This window comes from Uranotaenia lowii, unplaced genomic scaffold (genome assembly GCF_029784155.1).
Source record: "Uranotaenia lowii strain MFRU-FL unplaced genomic scaffold, ASM2978415v1 HiC_scaffold_56, whole genome shotgun sequence".
NCBI lineage: Eukaryota > Metazoa > Arthropoda > Insecta > Diptera > Culicidae > Uranotaenia > Uranotaenia lowii.
The window spans coordinates 80,302-103,407 of NW_026598489.1; the positions used below are offsets into that span (position 1 = coordinate 80,302).

At 37.9% G+C, this 23,106-nt stretch overlaps 3 protein-coding genes and 1 long non-coding RNA gene across 9 annotated transcripts in view; 3 read left to right on the forward strand and 1 right to left on the reverse strand.

The window, feature by feature from the left end:
- Positions 1-1,379: 1,379 nt before the first annotated feature.
- On the forward strand, positions 1,380-4,170 carry LOC129760294 (uncharacterized). Its single transcript, XM_055757934.1, has 3 exons — positions 1,380-2,110; positions 2,171-3,520; positions 3,600-4,170. Exons 1-3 carry the CDS (start codon positions 1,554-1,556, stop codon positions 4,051-4,053), a joined length of 2,361 nt encoding a protein of 786 aa, XP_055613909.1. The 5' UTR covers positions 1,380-1,553; the 3' UTR covers positions 4,054-4,170.
- Positions 3,620-4,821, reverse strand: LOC129760295 (cytochrome c oxidase assembly protein COX20, mitochondrial). 2 transcript variants are annotated; one of them, XM_055757935.1, is made up of 4 exons: positions 4,669-4,821; positions 4,418-4,605; positions 4,221-4,361; positions 3,620-4,162 (listed from the first exon to the last, which is right to left on the reverse strand). In XM_055757935.1, the coding sequence occupies exons 1-3, from the start codon at positions 4,726-4,728 to the stop codon at positions 4,241-4,243; spliced, it is 369 nt and encodes a 122-aa protein (XP_055613910.1). In that variant the 5' UTR covers positions 4,729-4,821; the 3' UTR covers positions 3,620-4,162; positions 4,221-4,240. The 2 variants fall into 2 exon arrangements, 1 of the variants encoding a protein (XP_055613910.1); XR_008740314.1 differs by having other exon boundaries at positions 3,622-4,057; positions 4,163-4,361.
- A 248-nt stretch (positions 4,822-5,069) lies between these two features.
- Positions 5,070-5,578, forward strand: LOC129760296 (uncharacterized). The gene is made up of 3 exons (XR_008740315.1): positions 5,070-5,145; positions 5,205-5,303; positions 5,358-5,578. It is a non-coding gene; the product is annotated as an uncharacterized LOC129760296 (long non-coding RNA).
- A 2,612-nt stretch (positions 5,579-8,190) lies between these two features.
- LOC129760292 (paired amphipathic helix protein Sin3a) overlaps positions 8,191-23,106 on the forward strand; it is a 30,282-nt gene continuing 15,366 nt past the window's right edge. For 2 of the 5 annotated variants that reach the window (XM_055757931.1, XM_055757932.1), the window contains exon 1: positions 8,191-8,493. The gene's annotated coding sequence lies outside the window, so the exon portion shown is untranslated. Of the gene's footprint in view, positions 8,494-20,541; positions 20,779-22,121; positions 22,434-23,106 lie in introns of those variants that run through there. The other 3 variants (XM_055757928.1, XM_055757929.1, XM_055757930.1) reach the window with 3 other exon arrangements.

The following is a 23,106-nucleotide window of genomic DNA, read 5'->3' on the forward strand; positions in this document are numbered from 1 at the left end:
TCATTGATTCAAAGAAAACAGGAGCTGGATTCAAAAAAATGAATGTTTTGAATCAAAGTCAGATTTAATTCGTTCCAAAATTCAAGTTTAGTCTGCGTGAATACACGGAATCGTCCATCTTGTGACAGGCAATCGTAATCATAGGCATGTTAGGCGAACAATTCGCTGTTCAAAAGCGCTCCGTCTCCACCCCCCACCAATGAGAAACTTTTGGTACTCCTTGCCTACTGTTGCTCAATATGCAACCACCCGTAGCTGTATAGGCACGCTGGTTATTACTTTACAAAAGCGTTGCCAGTAATGATATTTCACAACGTCGCTAGTTGGCAAGGTTGCCGATCACCAGCGCGAAAACTTCGGATTTCAACTTCAATGACAATACTCAGAGCACGGCTACCTTTTACTCAGACGTCGCCTCATGTATGAAGCAGCCGACGGCTGATCTTAATGAACTCAAAAATCAGCGGAAAAATTACTCAGACGTCAGAAAATTCGGCACTCAGAGAACTCGAGTGCTTGAAGGCGACAACTGAGTAAATGTTGATCAGTTTGTGCGCGGCGGTCAGACTTGGTTGTTTTCGTGCGGCAAAAGCTAGAAAATTTACAAGGTGAATATTCATTCTAAAGGTAATTTCTGGCTATTAATTCAATATTATTTTTATTACAGGTTTCTGTGACGAAGTAATCATGGTTCAAACACAATTATTATGGAATATTACGGCATCATGGGTCCCGGCCCGGGAGACTAAACCCGACGGGAAAAAAAAATTTCCATAAGTTTGTGATTTTTTTTAAATAAATGTGTTTGCACAACATTTGGACTTTTGTTATTCATCAGATCAACTAATCCATCATTTGTCTGAAAAATAATACAGGTTTTAACTATACTAGCATAGAAAAGCGGCCAAAAACCGCTTCAGAATTTTTCGCGCATTCTGAGTAACCATGACTCAGTTGTCGCGAAAAGGGCTGTTAGTCAGTTCTGAGTAAAAGCCGTTTAGTCAGAACTGAGTAGGTGCGGTTTTGGCGACAACTGAGTAGCCGTCACTCTGAACTGAGTAGCTGAAAGTTAGCGAGTTGATCAACTCATGCTCAGCAAAATTCAATCACTGCTCAGAACTAAGATTTTCCCAACTTTTCAAATTTCTAAGTGTTTGTCGTTCAAAATGACTATTTTCTGTCAGAAACCGTGTTAATTCGCGAAATCCGCGGTGTTAAAAAAGCCGTGTTAAAAAAACAGTGAAATCCGGGTAAAAAAAATGAACATAAATTAGGCATTTCGCCTTAACATTTTGGTCTTTACATCTGTGGTAAAGGTAATTCAAAGAAATTACGAGTAAATTTAATTTTGTGTGTATTTCATCTGTCAAGATAAAAAATAAACATTGATTTTTTTTAAATTTCGACGAATCGCGTCAGTTTTTCGATTATTTTACCAACAAAAAATAATCATTGTATTTCTTTTTAAAATCAAAATGAGAGTCTATGTGTAAACTTCCAGCATTCGAGATTGTTACTGTGAATCTTTAGCGAACGCTTTTCATTGTTCGAAAATGTCCGCAAATTTACCAACATATTTCACAGATAGTGGTGGAACATCTGGAGAATACGTGAACAGTAGTCTTGTTTTAACTAAAGTGGAATCTTTGCCGTGTACTCAGACTACATGTGACATTGGGAATGGATCAAATGAACAAGTACCGGATTCAAGCGGTAAAGGAAAATCTAAGCGAAAAAAACGAGTCGAAGTCACCAAACGGGAACAGCAACGAAAACTCAGCCGGGTTGCACGGCGTGAGGCTCGGTACGTAATCCAGGAAAAATGCAGCTGCCATCTGTCCTGTTTGAGTAAAATGACTTTCGAGCATCGGGTTTCATTGAACGAGCGCTATTGGCAGATGGATCACAAGGAGCAGAAATACTTCATCCGGTGTCACTCGGTTCCGGGACAGGTTAAGCGAAGACGGGTCCTGCCGGATCCGTTGTTCGGACCGCAGCAGGTGAAAAAGTCAGTCACCTATTCGTTCTTCCTGCCGGACGAAAAGGGTGAAATGCAAACGGTTTGCTGTGGATTCTTTCTAAATACGCTTGGCTATCGGAAAGGGTGTGGGTAGGTTTGCTTCCACTTCAGAACATTCACTACGAACCTAATTTCTTCTGAATATTCCAGAAACCACATTTATAGGGCTCATATGAAAGAGGCAGATGAAGACAAACGCGGCAAATATAGACGCGATCAATCTCTGAGGGATGCCATATGGGACGACATACTTTCCTATTCTCCAAGAACCTATCACAAGGGTTCGAAATTCAGTGCCACTGCAATTTATCTTCCGTCTCGATTGAATGCCAAAATGATGCACGCTGATTTCAAAGCACGTCGGGAAGCGATTGGTGAAAAAGCGGGTTGTCCAAGCTTCTACTGTATGATGGTGCGTGAAATAGATCTCCACTTCGTTGAAATGGATGACTTTGTAATACCGGAACGCAAACCTCTTGTTAAGGTTAACAAATCGGAAACCCCACCACCCATGCCGACAGTTTCACAGATTGAAAATTCGCCAACGAGGTCGACCACGGCAGCAGAAACTGAAATAACGACTAAACACATTTATCAGATGCCTCCACCAGACGTCACACCACAGTTTGCTTATCCATCTGCGCCTCAGCAGACTTATCAGGACGTGTATCAATATCCTGCTGAAAGCAAACCCGTCATACATTCGTATCCCGAGATTCCGCCTTCACCCAACGTTCCTTTTCAACCATTCGAAATGGCGCTCATCAAACAAGAACCGTACTATAACATTATGTCGGTTGAATCTGTAACGGTTCCCGAGCATAGTTGCACAGATGAAAACGACGACTTTTCCGATTCTTATACTCAGCCAGACGCGGACTTCGCAGAAGCGGAATATTCTCAGCCAACACACTTAGAATCAAAGCCCTTCGTCACAACTCATTTGCATGTGGAAATCGATGAAAAAACATCCATATATCCGCCAACCGAACCAAAGCCAGTTGAACAAACTGTCAAATCTGAGCCAGACTCTAGTAATGTTCCCTCAGCACCTCCCAAAGAACCTAAACAATCCAAGCAACGAAAACCCCGGGTAAAAGTCCTAGACCAACCCGTTAAGATTCCGGACAACCATCCGCCCATAGAAGGAACTAAGCGGCATGTCAAAAGAGTCCACAACTTTTTCAAACGTAAACAAACGCACCCTGTAGTGCAGAAAGAATGCACCTGCCATCTGGAATGTCGGGGCAAAATTTCGCATGAACACCAGGCCCGCATCAACGATCAGTACTGGAGCATGGGATTCGCGGACCAGCGGATGTTTACGCTGGAGCATACCGAACGACACGCGGTCAAGCGACGCCGAACGAAACTGGCCGAGCACGAGATCATTAGGAAGGGTTACACCTATTCCTACAGACTGACGGATGAAAACGGCAAATACCAGACCGTGTGCTGCCAGTTCTATCTAAACACAATCGGGTTCGACGCCGGTAGTGGGTATGTGTCTTTATCTACAGTCCTTATCGGATTAAATATCATATCATCAAATCACATTTTACATGTTTTTTTTTTTCAGAAACATTATCTACAGAGCACACAATGTCGAGTTGAGTAAAGCCATCACGGACAAGCGGGGTCGATTCGCGCGGGATACGACACTGCGGGATAGCATGGACGACGACATTCTTTCTTACTTCAGCCCGGAGCAGCAAAGTAGCAGGGGCGTTCTAGATCTCACCCATACGGATTGGACGCCGAAGAAAATGTTCAACCAATACGTTCAGCGCCAAGCGGCAATCGGAAATGATAAGCCAGGCAGTTTTGGCTTCTTCTGGCGAAGAACGAGAGAATTGAAGGTAAAGTTCAATCTGCCGGAACCCAAAACTCCCGGCAGCAAAAAAAGGACACGCCAAAAGAAGACTTCTACTCCTAAAGAAGTCCCCCTACAGTGCTTAATGCCGCTAGCACCGCCACCGCAACAGGTGGACGGTTATGTGGCATCTGTGGTGTACACCAATCTGGGTCCGTAAACGTCTGTGAATATTGTAAGGTGGAATTATGCAATAGTACTATTATAGTATTTATATGATAAAGTAAAAAAAAAAACTTTCATGTAAACTATCAGCAGGTAGATATTACCTGCAAAACAAATAAAGCTTTAATTCAATTTTCCATTTTCAACATTAAGATGACTAACGTTCATTGCGAATAAATGCATTAAGCTGATTTAGCTTTTTGGTCCAAGTCACGTTCTGCCTGTGTACCTTCGTACATAGATTGCTGTTGCAGTGCTTTTTGAAGTAGTTCGGCATCAGCGGCTTCTTTTGACCAATTGTATCTAAAACAAAAAACACAACTTATTTTCTGATATACAATTTCAAAAATGGGTTATACCGGCAAGGAAACCAATAGCAGAGCGTCGTTCCGAAGAATGTACCGAAGGCAATGTGACAGGACATTTGCGGTCTGGACGTTCGCATAAATGCCAGAAAACCGGCCGCTACGCCTATACTGATACCGTACAGGAAACTGTTCCGAAAGCAGGGAATTTGGCTGACGTCCTTACCAAAAAGAACCATCCCCTGAAAGAATGAATAACGGATTATTGATTAATTGGCTGCTCTGACTACAGAAGAAATCTTTACCCGCTGAGGAAGCGAATCTTCCGGTACCATCTGTTGAAATATCTCTTTCTTAGAGGTCATTTCTGTCTGAAAAATTGCGAAATTGTGCAATAGTGGAACCGCCGGAACGTATCAGGCACAGATAATTATTTGTAAACACGAACAGCTGTGCGATTTTTTTTTTTTTCAAAAAACCATTCGCATGCACGCTAAGAAAATTGTACATATTAATTATGTAAAAAGTACATACTTTGAAGTTCGACAACTTTTACGTAGAAGTGAGTTTCAGAAATTACATACTTTGTCAGTTCTTTCTGTTCTACAAAACCCTCTCTGTAGAAAGAACTGCAATTTCAGTTAATTTGTAGTTGACGGCGTTTTGCTTCTCACTCGCACCACCAAGAGTCAGTCTTTGATTTGCATCCTACTTGCGCGCACGCAACAATTTTCTGCAGAACTTCCCCAAAAGTCCTTGCGAAAACATCAAAATTTTTCTCGGTAAGTTTGGTAACATTTATTTTTGCTGAATGTTTTTCAATTCTTCCCCATAATTTTAGAATAGTTGTTGGTTTCCGCTGGATCCAGGAGCGAAATGAAACGCCATCAGACCATTCCTCCATAGTTGCGGTCGCAACCAAGAAAGTCAAGAATCTAAGGTAACATTTCTATCTTTTTTTTTGCAATTTTTTTAACTATTTTCGATTCAATAGGATTTTCAACTTCATTCGCAAGTCGACTGTCGAATCACACCAAGCCACAGAAATTGGATCTGGAGGACCAGCACAAGCTAAAAAATGTTCTCGTGTGACAAATCCCACCAGGGTAGTTTCCAGATTACCCATCATAATATGGCCAATTCAATCCCCAGCGAAGAAATGTATTTTTTGGATGAATCGGAGAAAGTTGGCAAAAAAAAAACAGTGGCTGGAACTGGAAATGGTGGAGGTATTCGAAAAATATTACTATAGTTATCGTTAAACATTGAATTGATGACAATAAATTATGATACTCAAATCAAATTTCAATCAATTGAAAGAAAATATCCCTGCTTCTTAATTTTGATTTTTTCCTATTTTATGTGATTTTAACAAACTTTTCAGTTCACAGAGCTCTACGTTCTTTTGCGTACTTTCTACATACTGGTATGTACCAGCCTATGTTACATAATTTTACGTACCATCTTTTCTACATACTGGTGGCTTCCTGCACTTACGGGTTGTTTTGACTTCGTTTTACATACTTTTGTGTACGATTTTCTAAGGGTGTGCATGCAACTGTCATCTACACGCGTGCCTTTGATGCACAAAAAATGGGTTAGATATTATTTAACCCATTTGTCTGTAAAACACAGGCTTTTGACCCTTCATTCAGATATAGGTCACAGACACAGATTTGCTTAGATTTTGATCACAGTGCCCAGATTTTACAGACTTTTAAAATTGAGTGATGAAATAAATATTCATGTATATAGGATATGACCCGTAAGTGCCAGCTGAAATAACAATGCATACAAGCGAGATTTCTAGTATAATCTACACTACAAAAAATCCACACCTAGCATGTATGTTTCCTCACACATAAGGTCTTCAAAACTTCTCTACGCATAAATTTCATATACTTCATATGAACATCATATGTCACACATAAATTGTATGTTCGAAATATGAAATTTATATGATATTGACACATACATTATATGATTTTCCTCTTTGAAAATTTCCATGTGTTCAAAATGGCCACCCTGGAGAAGAAGTTGGTGTGCCCGTTCAAGTGTCAACTAAAATATTTTAATAAGGTAAGTAGGTATTACTTTAATAAAAATAAAATATCGATTATTTATCTCTTCTGTTCTCCCCCACAGGAAGCTTATCCCTGACCACTGCTATTGGAGGCAAGGACATCGCCCGGTGTCGATCAAAGTCGTCGAATATGGTTCCAGTAGACACAACATGAAAAACGGGCCGACCGGGAATTAACGTCGCTTGGTACCATTCGCATACGTGAAATGTACGTATTAGGCTAAGTATTTTTATCTTTTTACAATAAATATTACAAACAAGTTTTGATTGCCAACACCTCACAATTTTTTATTCCCTCCGAAAAACTAATTCCAACAAAAGTAGGTAAGCAAGTAAACGCCTAGATGTAGGCAAACGTATGAGTGTAATGTAGGCCTATAATATTTATGTGTGGGATTTTATAACTTTTATGTGACACATATAAAAGTCATATTTTTGTATTCTATATGTGTGGACACGTAATTTACAAATGGGAATCACATTGCAAAAATCTATAAGGCAAACACATATCCCCAATATGTAGATTTTTTGCAGTGTAGATTATACTGGTACTTCACCAATCATTCCTTTAATTTTTTTTTATTTAGATCGGCATGGTACGTGGTAGGAAACTGTGTTTGTTATGTAGTTCTGAACCCGAAATAAACCACATCAACCTAACCCCCTCTAACCACAAAGAAACCCTGAGTTAAATGCCTTAATAAAATTACTTGTACATAATAAAATATAGCAATATAGCAACAAAAAAGTATAGATACTTCTATTGAAATTATTCGCAATGGTATTCTTTTTCGTCCAATGAAAATTTCGACCCGTTCATTTAAAAATCACTTCAAGATTTTTCTAAGTGTTTCACAGATTAGAAAACTTTTTAGCAGTGGGCGCTTTTTATCTCTTTCTCATTCTCTCCAATTCAAAGTTCTATGCCCATCGCAGTTTTTTTTGCTGCAGCCAGCCAGGCCAGCGCAGCGCAACTATCCAAAATTCAACCCACACGCTCTTTTTTTTAAACTCAAAATTAAGTAGTTTTGGCTCAAAACAGCACTTCGGTGGCTTCCCTCAACTTTGAGTTTGACTGGGCAATAGCAAAACTAAGTTCTGATAGGCATACTCAATACTAAGTTCGGCAGCCGAACTCGAATTTATCCTTTTTTTTTTTCGAGGGTAGCTGATTTTCATGGAATTAAAGGATGATTAAAATTTGTTGTACCCGGATGCTGCTGTTCCGGTACATTGCATTGCAATTACAGAGCGGTGGAAAGTTTTGACATTCCCGGTCTAAGAAAACTTCCGGATGTTACTTCCCACGGGAAGTAAACAACATCCGGAAGTTTCCGGACATTCCAAGCCGCGCACCATATGATGACAATGACGGACAGAATTTTACGCTGACACGGCGAACATGCATTTCATTATGAAGTTCCTTCATAGTCTTCCGGTAATTGTTCCGGAACGACATAATTTTGCGACGTGTTCGTTGGTTGCTGTTCCGGTTCGGACTGAACTCGCTAAGTGTTTTCAGTCCAACAAAGAGAGTTCAATTTTTAGTTCATAAGGTCGAACTCAGCTTTGATCCCTCGCCGAAGGAAAAAAAGGGATCAATTTTGAGTTCGCAGTTCGAACTCCGTTTTGATCCATCGCAAGGAGGAAAAAAGGGTACTTAACTTTAAGTTCATAGAATCGAACTATGTTTTGAACCTCGGTCATACTTAATTTTGAGTTAAAAAAAAAGAGCGTGCACCGAATCAATCAGCAAAAGTTATTCGTCGGAATCGTACGTGAAACAGCGTAAAGTGGATAGTGTCGATGAAAATTTTGCATTCTGTGACAAATTATCTGGTGAAAACTTGACTATTTACCGTGTGGTGGAAAGTGATTTTCATCAGGATTCTCGAGTGCAGTGAATTAATCGAATATATCAAAGATAGTGACAATTTATGCAGTGGGCTTGAGAAGCTTGAAACGTTGAAGGTTATGTGTGAAAATTACCGACATCAAAACAATTTTGAACAACTTTGGTGTTAAAGGGCAGGCGAATCAATTACAGGTAAGTAACATTTTAATTGTTGTATTCCATAAGTATTTCTTTTGCGGTAATTAAAAATTGTTATCACATTTTCGCCACCACAAAATCATTACTCTCGTGGGATGGGGGGCTTGCATTTTCAGTACACACTGGCTGAGTGGGGGGTTGAACACGAGAGCGAGAGAGATGCTTCGAATTTTGCTTTCACGCGCGCCATTTTGTTTTTCCCTTGCACGAAACGATTCGTCTTTGCGCTGACGACGAGTTCGGTTCGATATTTTGATCGCCAGCAGCGCAAGGTTTCTAGATATGGTAGTGCAGGTATGCCTTTTTCGATTTCCCTATCGGTATTAGAGAACCCATTCAAGCAGGTGTTAAATTGTATCAACATCAAAACTATTATGAAGGCCGCCATACATTACACGAATGGCGTGTGTAAATTCGATGATTCCAAGACGATTGTTTGATTCTACACACGGTACGAACATATTTCGCGCGAACACGAATGATCGCAGCGAAAACAGCAACTAAAACAAAAAAAAACATTTCTACCCGGACTGGAGCTGAGTAAATGGCCTGAAGTTTGTACAGGAAGCACCACACTAGAGGGTTATTTGACCAACAAAAATTTCGGTATCGAATTTTGAATACGGCGAATGCGCCAACTGTACACAAATCCAGATTATCACATAAATGCGTTAAACTCTTTATTTCACATCCGAAACTATGATCTTCTTTTAATTTTTCTTATTTTAGTGAAGTTAAATTTAATTTTTTAAATAAGGCGAATAGCTTTTTTTATGAGTGTGTAATCCCACAGTTTATTCGCCCATTTTCCCTCAAAATTTCGTCGCGAACAAAAGGGCCAATAGTTATTTCGAGATGGAAAAAGGGCACTGAAGTTTTTGAAATTTGTTTTCCCAGGACGAGGAGAAGCACATATCAGCATTTATAAGATCGTTGAATGTGCTAATGTGTTAATGTGATCATTTGGACCCGCTTTCAAGCCGAAATTTGCTGGAATATTGCTTCTTTAATGAGTGATCCAAAATGCGAACAGTCATTCTGCAATTCAAAAGGGCGCTCCAATTTGGCGAATGAACAAAATGAGAGCATCAGACTGTGGTAAAAGGGCCCACAGTTATATATATTCATTTTTTGAAGTAATTAGTACGGGAAAGCTATATTGATCGATCGGGTGATGAAATTAAATCAATTTGAAAGCATTTTAGCGACTTATTTAGGAAAATGATTGTACGCAGCTAAATAGGAAATTGATTTTATTTTCTGAAACTTGGAATGCGTTTTTCTCAAAACAAAGGTCTTGGCGCATTCGCTGTTTTCAAAATTCGATACCGATTTGTTCCCGATTTTATTCATTTACTCGTGATCATTCAAGCTGTGCCATACACGATGCAAATCGTATTCATAGTGACCAAATTTCATCGCGTGTGTACAAATCTGGTGTAATGTATGGCCCGCTTAACATATCAAGTACCGTGAAAATATCTTATCAAGAATACACCGAAGTTCAGTATTCTTTTTGTTAGAATAAGAAACAACTTGACAAAATTGTTTACATTAATTACTTATATTAATAGATTTTTTTTATCGTTTCAAAGATGAAGGATGTACCATTTAAGTCATGTAAGATGTACCGTACAAATGGTTGCTCTTTATCGATGATTCCTCTTTTATCGATTCTTCTTCCAACATTACCATTTGTAGCTTTTGAATAATAATTTTGCCTTGTATTTAAACTGTGTAAGTGATTGCTGAATCATCTAAAAGCAGTTTCAGGAAAGTCAGGAGTCAAATACCAGATGTGGTATGAAAATGCTTCAACAGCACACCAAAAGAAAAATAGTGAACGTTACTAACGAGCTTATAGTAGCCTATGTAGTCTTTTTAAACGTTGCCATATCCGAGGGTAAATTTTTAAAAATGAAAACAGATGGATTTTTCTTAAATTATGATTATCAAGAGAAATGATGATTTGTAGATTTTATGATTAAGAAGTCGAAATATTGCTCATGAACTTATATTAAAAAAAAAACTTGTTGTGTATTTGAATCATTGCCCATTATGTTTATAGAGTCGGATTTTGTTACCTTTACACCTGCACCCAGAGATGTCTATATGCCTGATTTTTGAAGGTCCTGTCTGATAACCTGATTTTCCTGATTTTTGGCGCCTGATTTTGCCTGATTTTTTTTTTATTTTTTACATACATAAAATGTGTACATATCCGTTTAATCCGTTTTGGTTTGAAAATTCACTGGAATGCCATTTTAACATAGAGGGGGAAAACAAAAAATAAATAAAATTTCCATAGCTCCAAAGTCGAAATCATTTGCGGTAAAACTTGAATTTTTAAAATCATGTCTTATTCTACAGTTTTGCCTAAAAGTGGATACATTTTTTAAGGAATTTTTACTTACTTTCAAAACAGGGTGGCTAGCGAACCGGGAAAACCGGGAATACCGGGAAAAACTTTGGAATTTCATCTCGTCACCGGGAAACCGGGAAAAAACCGGGAATTTCGGCACCTCGCCGGGAAAGTTGTCATGCTTGAGATTTTTTCACGGAATTTCAAAATTATTTCAAAATTTAAGAATAGTTTTTGGCAGTCTGGATATAGATTTATCTCATAAACGCTTATTTTCGTTCATTAGTAAACAACCAAAGTTTGAATTGCTTTTTTAACAAATTGCGGGGCTATTAGATATCTAATTTTATCCCTCTCCGCAAGTGTGCTATACTTACAAGCATCACCCCAATGTTGTAAATTAAATAATTAAACTATTATCGACAAAACTAACTACAGTCGAACCTGGATAAGTAAGTGTCCAAAGAACTGAACATTTTTTCTCGTTTATATGCCTTATTTAAAAATTGCATCGAAAACAAGCTCCTGCCGGAATATAAGGTCTTTACTCTGATACAGAATAATATCTCACATTCAAACGATTAAAGTTCAGCCCTGTCTTATACACGATTTTCTATATTTTCACGAATCTTTAGTTCAAATGACTAGGGAACTACTAAAGTTATTAATTGTTATTAATTAAGATTAATCACCGTGATTTATGTTTTGAAATTAAATTTTACGGCCTTATCGGATTAGATATCTAAAATTTATTTAGTTAGTTAGATATCTAAAAGTTATTAATTGTTTTGTATAGAAAAAAAAACATTTTTTTTTCAAATATGACTTTGGATTTCCTCAAAAAGTTTAACCGCATTCAGATAATAACTTAAAATTCTCCTGCAATCTAATGATTTTTAGTTTTTTTTAAGACAAATCTCCATTCAAGTTGTTAAGCTGATTTGATATTATGTTTTGATGTATTTTTTATATATTTCTATACAAACTATACAATTTTTTTCTAGAACTCTATAAAAATCCTAGAAAATTTCACAGTGGCTCAAAAGTGCTACATTATAGTTTCAAGATCAATTGACCTAGGCCCTTATTCTGCGCCTCACATGAGGTGACAATTGTCACTTCACCTCGAGTCACCGTGACTTTTGTCACCTTATTCCCGGAGTCGTTGTGGGTAAAGTGACAGGGGCTCATTCTCTGGTGAGTGACCGAATGAATCCATGTGCCAAATTTGCTCGGTTTGCTTTTATTTTGTTCGCGTTTTCGAAATTTAATATTTAAAATTTAATAAACTAGTGCAAGTTCCGGTTCGCAAAAGGCATCCGTCGAATTAACCGGTGTAAGCAAGCTGCCCAAGCTGCACTTGGAGCTGAGGACCAAAGCGGATGTGAAAAAAGGGAAACATATATAGATACGGTACCTTAGCTCAGTTGGATTAAAAGCCGAAAAATCGACAAATCCGGAAGTCTACGGCAGCGGTCTAGGCCAGTAGTGCAAAGGTGGATTCAACTTGGAACATCGGTGCCAACATTTGAAGCTTTTCAGGTAAGTATAGAAACATTATTGTTTTGATTGCCGATGGCAAAATATCTAAATGCATTTGCATTGGTTTTGTTTCAGCACTATATTTGGTGGTTCTAACAAGAGGAAAGGCGTAACGCTGCTGGGAGGAACCAATTATTTCTCCAGTCTGCTGGGTCCTACCAACATTGCCGCTCTTCCAACAACAGATTCCAACTGGAAGTGCATCAAACGTGTCATTCCAGAAAGACATGAAGAACAATTTCAATACAGAACACATAAATTAAGAGTTTTTGTTGTTTTTTTAATTAAAATTTAGATTTAGTTGGCAGTTCTTATACGAAAAATTTATTATCAAACCAGTATTTAATAGGAGGAAATGAATTTGAAATTAAAATATTGGATTCATAGGAAAAGATTAAATTTCAATTGCCACCAGAATTAAACATTAAAGTACAAAATTCTGGTTACATGCGAAAACTTAACGTTTTTTTCCACATTTTTTTATAGAAATGCCTTGTATTAGAATTTGAAGTGAATCATACATGTAATTGAGTTCACATTCAAAATTATCGTATTTAATGCATATTTGAAGCCATTTTTAGACTAATTCTCTTCCTCGTCGCAACCTGAAAAGGTACCGACAATTTGTAATTCAGATTAAAATAAAAGATTTTCGATTAGGTATGCGATTTTTTTTTGATTTTTAGAAGAAAAAAAAAAGTGGCTTCAAATGGAGGAAAAACAATTTTAATAGACTATTTCTGTTTATTTATACCTATTGTGTTACAATTTATTGTTAAAATGTCGGTTTGTTCACGATTTTGCTTAGATTTGTTCTTCGTCGTCACCTGAAAAGGTACCGACAATTGTCACCTAAAATCGTCACCCGAATGCGACGATTCTCACCCACGGTGACTACGAGAATAGGGTAAGAACTCACAAAGTTCATCCGAAGTGACGTTCCTCACCTAAACCGACTACTGGAATAGAGTGACTTGGGTGACACGACTATCTTCACGTCACGCGCGGCGCAGAATAAGGGCCCTAATTTTTTTTGCAAAACTTTTGAAATTGTAGAGCAAAACAACGAATAGAGGCCAATTTCTTTAGATTCGTTTTTAAAAATCATGAAAAAAAATTGATACGAGAAGATTACGTGTTAGTAGCTAATGTATTTGTCATAATTTCTAACCGTTTAACAAGTTTTGGGATACAATTGTTAGAAATTTGAGGCCCTTCACGATTATTTTTTTTATTCACCATGGTTTTATATTAAAAAAACGAGAATATTAAATAGGAAAATCATCATTTATAACCGGGAAAAAACCGGGGAAAAACCGGGAAAAACTTTGGAATTTGAAAACGAAAAATCGCTAGCAACCCTGTCAAAAGTTATTTCGAAAACAAGAGCTGGTAGAAAAAAAAATTGCATATCTATATAAATTTCGTCTCCAAATTAGTCAAAACCTATTTTCAAATTTCTGGTACCTCGGGAAAATTTGAATTTTGTTGCCTTGTGTTATCGCACCTTTATCTGAGTCAATTTAACATTTCTAAAATATCTGTGACAGTACTTGTAAGTAAATAAAAATTCATTCAAATTACAATATTTATCTTCGATGTTTCGAAACTCCTTATAAAATGCTGGACCTTTTTTCGGAAAAACATATCATGTTTTCGCCCAACTGTCTGATTGTTGCAATGTTCAAAATAATAAGTATAGAAACAAAATGAATTATTGTGTTTCCAACTTAGGGAAATGTACTTTTTATCAAAATTATTTGACTGGAGGATTAATGACTGGAAAATATGATTGTCGTATGCAAACATTCGTTTACATTTTATAAAAATCGGAATTTTTGTTCCAAGTTTATGCGTATATTTCGCTATTAAAAATTTTGAAATTTGCCACATTTAAGCCTAACTTCGTGAGAACTACAATGAAGATTTTTCGCAAAAGGCTTTGGTTAGTATCTTATACATTAAAGTTTGAACAAAACAATTCCAAAAAGGTAAATTTTAAAAACCTGCTGAATCACATATCACATATTTACCCGATTTAATACACTTAACAGTGGATATGCGGCTTTCTTACAGAGTGTAAATTATCTTTGGAAACATATGACGGAATGATGGATACCTTATTTCTGAATTATAAATGATTAATCTATGAAAAAGATTATGATTAAAGAAAATCAAAAGCAAAAATGACTAAACTGAATATAAAAAAAAAGATGGCCAGTGGCCCTTATTCTGCGCCTCGAGTGACGTGACGATAGTAGAGTCACCCAAGTCACTCTATTCCAGCAGTCGGTTTAGGTGAGGAACGTCACTTCGGATGAACTTTGTGAGTTCTTACCCTATTCTCGTAGTCACCGTGGGTGAGAATCGTCGCATTCGGGTGACGATTTTAGGTGACAATTGTCGGTACCTTTTCAGGTGGTGACGGGATAGAAATTGAGCATTAAATTTATGTAAAGCGGAATGTTAGGCTCTGAATAGTTAATTACACTAAAGAATTGAAGTTTTGGAAATAATAAAACCAATTTATTAAATATGATTATGTAATTTAATAAAAAACCTTGTTACCTAAAATCCGTCATTCAAATTTGAATACTGAATGCAAACATTTAAATTTGATATCCTAATATAAATGCAAAATTTAGTTTGTTGGAATTAGTTTTCTGATTGTAAATGTGGTAGAAAATAATAATCTTTTATTTTATTTGCACTTTTTGTCACATTCTAAAACTTTAATTAATTTTTAAAGATATAAATTCAGATGCTGCCGTCTTTGAACACAAAAGACAGTTCGCTCCCCCGGGATGTATTCCTGGTTTGGTTCCTTGACACTTGCTCCACCGGGTACACTTTTTCCATCTTTTTTTAAATTTCACTTCAGAACAAATGGAATTTCACCCTACTATCAGCAGCACTTATACTGAAAACGAAAAATACTTATCTAATCTTGAATGGTCAAAATTTACGAAAACCATTCTGATCGAACAGTTTCATGTACAAAACACAAACTTTATATTTTACATACCTGATAAATGTTTGAAAAAAAGGAAAATGCCGTCGGCATCTGCTGTTGTTTTTTTTCGGCACTATGACCCAGATCCAACCCCAGTTTTGATGAGCGAAATTTCAACTTACGTCGCATAAATCGTCCGTTTATCGTCCTTGAGCAGCTTGCTGTGACCGTAAAATCCGATGATGGCCATTTTCGAACCGAAATTCCAACCAGTTATACAAAAACTTAATTCGAAAAATCCGAAGCGAGAGCAAAATCAAAACAGCACCAACCCGAATTCTGCCATTTTGACAGATGTGTTCATTCGGTCGCTCACATAGAATGAACCTCTGTCACTTTACCCGGATCGACTCCTGGAATAAGGTGACAAATCTCACGGTGACTCCGAGGTGAGGTGACAATCATCACGTCACGCGCGGCGCAGAATAAGGGCCAGTATGTTTTTTGGAGGACAAGCGAAATGATATTCATTACTCACGGTATAAATAGACAAGGTAGGCTACTAACCCGAGTAAACAACTCGTTTGTATGTAAACAAGTGACGTCATTACTATCTTCGAATTAGGATATATTGACAGTCTACACGAACACCACCTTACAAAGAGGCCTCAGCCCTAACCTCAAACCATGGGAGAACAGAATCGATTTTTGAGAAGGGCGCACGATAAACGCGATTTCCCGGTACTAATATCGAAAAATTCGCCCTGTGGAAAAGCGATACACAGACGTTCGTGTTTTGCTGTTTTTGGGAGCTCAGGGATGCCAAGTGCATTGATATTTGGAAAATTAATAGGTCGATTCACGCACTGCCTGGCCTCACTGCTTTTGACACTTCGCGATTCCTGTTTTGATTCCGTATTTTCCTATTCTACACGCTGAGGAAACAAAGCAAATATTTGGGTCCTCATTAAATTCTCAACCACACGTTTTTAGCAATAGTTCTCAGATCAATTTTGGGATAAAAATAAATTTAAAAAGAAAGTTAGTTGTTAAGAAATTAAATATTTTTAGCTTATCAAATAATGAGAAATCAATCATTTTGTCGTGTCCCGGCCGTCGTGGCATAGCCATTTTGTATCTTTTTTTTTTTTGGTTTAAATGAATTATGCTGCCGTCTGTCCTTGTCAAAGCTTTATTTCTCAACTGGACTCATTACTTCTCTTCTATAACTGCCCCTCTCTTTCTCTCTCTACTAAAGTATTTCCTCTCTTCCTATTTTTCCTTCCTATGTTGCTCTCGTTCCCAACACAGTTCAGCCCTTTTCACAGTATGTTTAATGGAGAATTTTCCAATGTTGAATTCTTCTTTCCCTGAGGAGTGTTATTGTACAAGTATGTGTATTTGTTCACAGCTTCCGGTCAAAATGACACAAGAAACTTCCAGACAATCAATTCGAAACATTCCAATTCTTTAGAAGCCTCCAAATTTTGCTATTTGATGGGATTTTTTATTTCAAGTAGAAGCGCTGCCCCACAATATTCAATGCAAAGTGAGTTGGTCCAGAAGAAATGTGGTGAAAAGAGTTTTAAAAACATGTTTAAACATTTTAATAAACAAACCTCCTTTTCGAAATTTTTACGAATTTTCAACTTTCTGTTCATTTGCGGAGAGATAAACGTGAGAAACTAAAAAATGTGCTAAATGAAATTCACAAAATGGAACTTGATGTTTTACTATCCTTAAACTGAGTTTTGCGTTAAATTTCTTGACCGTGCAGCTACACGAAAAATTTCGCCGCACCCCATTTCTCGTTCGTAAAATTTTGTAAACAGGACGCGCGAACTGTCACCACAAAAGGGAGAATACGACATCGTGAATCGACCCATACATTTTTTAATTGCATTGTTATTGAAAACCTACTCATAAGAACTGAGAATTTGCAACTTTCGAATGTGAAATTAAACGTATCATTAATCTGAACGAAAAAACAACTATCTGTATCGCACACTTAAATGATGTAGCGAATTATGTGGATTTGTTTAAAATAATCAGACCATGTAGGCGGTTATTTTCAAAGTCGTAGACGGGGATTTCATTAATTTACTTGTTTGTAACAGTAAATGACTTTGAATTCGTTTAGAAGTGAGAAACAACTCTTTTTAAATCTACCAAGCAGTACATGAAAATATACTTCAGATGTTTGAGTTCACCTTGAAAATTCATATGCAAAAGATGGCTTATCTTCATCCATTTAGGGACGCCCCGTAATGAATTCAAACGTTTAACTGTTTATAGTTGAAAATTACAATCAATTCAGAAATATTATAATTATTATTAAACAAGCAAATACTGATTCTAGTAACGCACCTAGCATCACTGGTGAGGCCGCCAGCGAATCAAAATTTGAGGTTATGGCTGAGGCCAATTTTTCGTCAATACTAACGTCCGTATATACCCTTATAGCGTGGCAAAAAGTTTTGTGTGTGTAAGATAATGCTGTATACACCGAGGATCACTAGATGGATAGTAATGACGACATTATCGGGAAGATATCACCTTATTATATTGTACACCGTGTTCATTACTATCAAAATATTTCAAACTGTTTAAGTTTGAGAGCCAGGTTTCTCGACGCTCCCTAGTGGTCAAGGGGTTAGCCTCCTAAACTCTCATGATAGATGTCGTGGGATCGATTTTCGGCTGATTGATGAACTTTTGGTCAAATTTTTGATTGCCTCGGTAATTAATTTAGCGATTGCTGGCTACTGCTGCTGAGCAAATGGCTACCTTTTTTGGAGCCGACATAAGCATGGTATTTACTATAGAAAAGAAAAATTTTAAACAATTTTGTTTTTAAGATATGACCTACAGGAAAAAAAAATCCAATTTTTTGACTCAACTCTTCGAGCTGAGTCGATTGGTATATATATAAAGTGGGATCTTGGACCCTTAATTAATGATATCCCCAACTGACCGTTCGCGATGCCTTTCTGTAAAAAAGCCAACACGCTATATTCCGTCAGTTAAACGTGTGAAAGCTGGTCAATCTGTGATATCAAATATGAATAAAAGGCATGAAAACGAAAAATATCGCGTTTAAGGTTGAAGTGACAGTGAGCAGCTAGTTTGCTAGCATGTCAGTTCCATAACATTTTCAACGGTGATCAAAAAAGGCACTCAGTTCGATCATTTTATGTTAGCCTGATTTTGCCTGATTTTTATTTTTAAGATCACTGAATTTTGGAAAAAAATGCAACCCTGTCTGCACCTATTCTGTCATAACCAGGGTTGCCAACATTTTTTATTCGACAATCAGGGAACTGATGAAATAAAATCAGGCTACGTTTTTTTCGCTCAAAGTGATGACCTCTTTTTTTGTCATCGCTCCACATTTTCATTCTAATATGTGTTGGGGACCATTCAAATATTACGTAACGCTTTAAGGGGGGAGGGGGTATAGCAGCTTGTTACGCTTTGTGGATTTTGCTTAGAAAATCTAAGACGAATGTGTTAAGTAGGGGGAGTCGAAAATGCTCGAAAATTGCGTTACGTAATATTTGAACGGTCCCTTGTGAGCCTACTTGGTTGAAAAATTCAAGGCAATCCAAAGATTCCCTTTCAATCCCTTTATAATAAAAAATTAAAGGGAATCATTCGAGTGCTTTGATTCAGCCACATTTTCACTTTTTTACTTCAGCAATGGTACCTAATTCAGTTCCTTACTACCCATTTTCCTTCACATTCGCAAAAATCAGGCATATTATCAAAAATCTGGGAAATTCAATGTCAATGGTTATCAGGCTGAGCCTCGAAAAATCAGGCAATTCCTGAAAGATCAGGCACATCCCAAGCAACCAAAAGTCTCGTTAAAAAGGCCAAACACAACTTAGTCAGCATAGTCAATGTGCTGAAGTTCGTTTTATTCAGCCCAAAATTTAAGTTATTATTGAAACTTTGAAGTTTCACTACAGATTGGAACGGCTTTCTGTTCAGCTCACAAGTCATCGTTTAATCAGCAAAATTCTAGGCACAATTTTCTCGTATTTTTGGGTAACGTGCCGCTATTTAGCCTACCCCATTCTGATACCTGCTTTGTTTTTGACATTGTTTGATACATGTCGGCACGCACGCCAGTTCTGATACACATTTGATTTATTTGCTTACTCAAACAACCCAATGAAAAAAAACAGGCCTGATACCAGATTTGAACCGCGACCCTTCCAGATGGTAGCCAAACACGCTGCCATGAGGTCACGCCTAGATGTTGCCTTACCAGCAGCTAAAACTCGATGTGGTAATAAGCTTCCCTAGAATATCTGCAAGGGTAGCCAGCGGGCATCAGCGAAGACTCCAGGCTATTTTAGGAAATTTTTGGAACTTGGAAATCCATGAAGGCTATTTGAGACCTAATTTGTAACTTTTATACTGAAGGGATGCGATTGACATTTCCCAAAAAAGGCTATTTAAGGACCTTTTTGGAACTTCAAGTCCATAGAAGGCAATTTGAGGCCCTTTTTGTAACTTTTATGCTCGCATTCGAGAAAATTCGGTACTTTGTTCAGCGAAATTCGAACTTTGGAGGAACGCGTTTAAGTAGATATGGGACTTTTGGTTGCTTGGGATTGGCATCTCTGGTCATAACGGATTACGCTATGAAACAGGGTCATCGTAGCTCCAGCAGGTCATACCTTAATTCCTAGCCTTATCCACCGTTCCATTTGGAACGCTCCCACGGATGTTTTCCGACGCACCTGAATGGGATTGGAAACTTTACACTTGTTGGCTTTTTAAACACTTGTAATCGTATGAAATATGTTTTGTATGATTTTTTTGTTTTTGTGGTTGTCCTAAGACGGTTTAGACCAAAAAGGTCCAACTCACCTTTGCAAGAATTTGTTTAAAGCCAACGATCACAACAAAGTTTCAAAGCGCTTTCGCAGGTTGCTATAGAACTTAAATTACCCTTCTGAGGTCAATCTCTGACGTCACACCCACGTGAAGTGTCCGGCGTTGGCAGCGAATAGGGGACAGGAGCGTACCGCTACCTTTCCGTCGAAAAGTTGATTCGACTGGCGCTGCTTGCTTTGCTGCTAACTTTACTAGCTAGCATTTTGCAGCAGCAGCTTCGAGCCTTCGACGAGCGAGCGAAGCGAACATTTTCACTTGTCCCGTGCCGTTCGTTCGTTCAGTCTTCATCCGGTCGTTCGGTTAGCCAGTGGCAAAAGTGTGTTTCACCGTGATTGCATCCCCAGGTTGATGTGAATCTGCCCTTTCTAACTTTTTCTCACTTTGAGGACGTTGTTGTAGTTCGAGGTCGAATTTGGGTTGTTGAAGCGTGCTGAAAGCACCAAAAACTCTAGTGAAAGTGTTCTGTGGCTTTGAATTTAGCAGTGTCTGGCGTTTTCTGGAGGTTTTTTGTCAGGTGAGTGGTTGAAAATTAGAGAAATATTTTCCTCTGACTGCAAGCAAGGTGTAGGCACATTGATTTTGTGACAAATGTGAGTGCTTTTCGGAGCACTTGAGGGCGGTTAGGATATGTTAGGGATGCTTTACACGAGAAAGATGTTCCGTGGGAAGAATATTTGGTGACACCAATCGCTTTGATAAGATGTTGAGACCTTTTTTAGAATTTGGTGCAAAATTATTTGTTAACTTATTTTTCTTCATCTTGAACGCACCTACACGTACGACCACATCGACGGTGTTTTAGCACAGCGGCTGGTTAACCGTGGTAGTGTGCGTGTCATGAGCCCATGAATGTGCAAACAAGCGATGGTAATATTTATAAATAAATGGCACATACCAACATATAGCCCCGTTACTATACACAGCTGGCCGCTGTCCTACAGAGGGGGCAGAGAAGAACGGAATCGGAACGGTTGTGTGTGTGAGTGAAATGGGGGAAAGGTGGGTAGTGTGAGTGACGAGTACGATGAGATTATGCCCCGTTGTGCACTGCTGAGAATGATTGAGAGAGCGATATTGAAAAACGTAAACGTAAATAAAAAAAAAGTACAGCAAAATAGGACCAGTCTTTACTTGGACGAGTTAAAAAATGTTGAAAATTAGGTCTCCCGTGAGGACGTGGCTTGCAATACTCTAATTCTAGAATACACCTGGATAGTGTTTGAGGAAAAATCGAATTTTACTTGTTCCAACAAAGAAAGATTTGTATTTTTCTGTATGAAAAGATAGGGTCAGACAAACGTGCGTAGTCGTCTGAAAAACGTAGGCAATTTTTATGCGTATGAGATGAAATCATTCGCGCTCATATCCGCACCGAGAAAGTATTGCGTATATGGAACACCGTGTCTGGTTAGATTGTTGGTCGTCGGTCGGTCGATCGGTATTTGTACGGTAGGGGGTGGAAGATTTTTTTTATATTGGATTGGATTCATCTGGTCGGTCTGGGGAAGGGGAATTGCGATTCAGAGAAAACGTTTTGTTGGCCTGATGTAAGGATAGGGAAGAACATGTAAATTTCAAGCCTGTTTGAGCTATTTTTAAGATTAAACTCACACAACCGCTGCTCTGAAGGTGGTGGTTCGTTGAGTTTAGATTTTCCCGCACCAATACATCGCTAGTGTATGGTGGTGTTGGTAACTGATAGTCGTACTATTATGTTTTTTACTACATCAATAACGTCGTATACACGAATACTTTGGTCATTCATGGTGAAGCGCACCAAATAGAGAATGAGATGTGTGTTTGATTTCTCTGTACCAACCAAAAGGTGTGAGGTCAGGAAAAATCTTCACTTTTTCCTTCAGTCTGAGAAGTGCAGATACGCAACAAAGCTGCTGTAGAAAATTGGAAAAATATTTGTTCAATCATTGATTCAACGTTCCAAACTATTGAAAAAGTGGAGTGTAGTAAGAAATTCATCGAATAAACTATAAAACTTATCTTGAAGTGGTGTTTTAAACGAGTTGATTGTGTTTCAAATTCGAATGGAAACCTGGTGAAAAATGTGAAAAATCTCATACCGATTAAATAGTTTTCCCATTTCCATTAAAGTAAAATTACAGTGACTATTCAAAAACTAAATTAATCGAAAGCCTATTAAAATTGTGTCATGTGAGTACAAGTTTTAACATGAACTTCAGAATCCAATTTTCTACTTTTTTCCTCCCTTCTCATACCTGTCAGTCAGTCAGAGTCAGCGCAGGGAGCCATCGATGTCTGTCGGTCGGTTTCGGCTCATGAGACACCAAGCGAATAGTGGTGGTGGCGGCCTGGCCTAGACTGGGGCTTCTGTACAGTGCTGTGCTGCGTCGACTGTTCGAATATCCATCCCAAAAAGAAAGAATATTGTCGGTGCAAAAAGCCTTCATCGCGCGATTGTGTTCCGGAAGGCGCTACTACTGACTGGGTGGGGCGTCTTTTTTTTTCGTGAAGTAATAATTACAAATTTTCGATGATAGTCGAGGGAAAACTAATGGACAACGACGATCCCGAATAGTAGAGAAAATCAAAATTATATCAAACTAGCTGACCCGGTGTGTTTTGCTACACCTTTCAAAATCAAATGATGTTTTCAAAAATTATTCAATTTTTTTCTTGTTTTATTGGCATTATTTTAAACCAAATTATAACATAATTCATAAGCAACCGCTGCAACTGGAGTTTCGAATTGCAACACAAAGATAACTTAAACTAATATTCTGAATCTTGCTCTATAAATTTGTGTTAAAGACCTGATAATTTTAATCTGGCTGGAGGGTCTCAAATTAATCGTACGCAAACAATC

Bases quoted from the DNA above. Each gene is read 5' to 3' on its own strand.
- LOC129760294 (XM_055757934.1), top strand. From the start codon at position 1,554: ATGTCCGCAAATTTACCAACATATTTCACAGATAGTGGTGGAACATCT. The intron at 2,111-2,170 runs GTAGGTTTGCTT...TGAATATTCCAG, and splicing joins GGCTATCGGAAAGGGTGTGG to AAACCACATTTATAGGGCTC. The intron at 3,521-3,599 runs GTATGTGTCTTT...TTTTTTTTTCAG, and splicing joins GGGTTCGACGCCGGTAGTGG to AAACATTATCTACAGAGCAC.
- LOC129760295 (XM_055757935.1), bottom strand. From the start codon at position 4,728: ATGACCTCTAAGAAAGAGATATTTCAACAGATGGTACCGGAAGATTCG. The intron at 4,606-4,668 runs GTAAAGATTTCT...TCATTCTTTCAG, and splicing joins AAGATTCGCTTCCTCAGCGG to GGGATGGTTCTTTTTGGTAA. The intron at 4,362-4,417 runs GTATAACCCATT...TTTTTGTTTTAG, and splicing joins TGCTATTGGTTTCCTTGCCG to ATACAATTGGTCAAAAGAAG.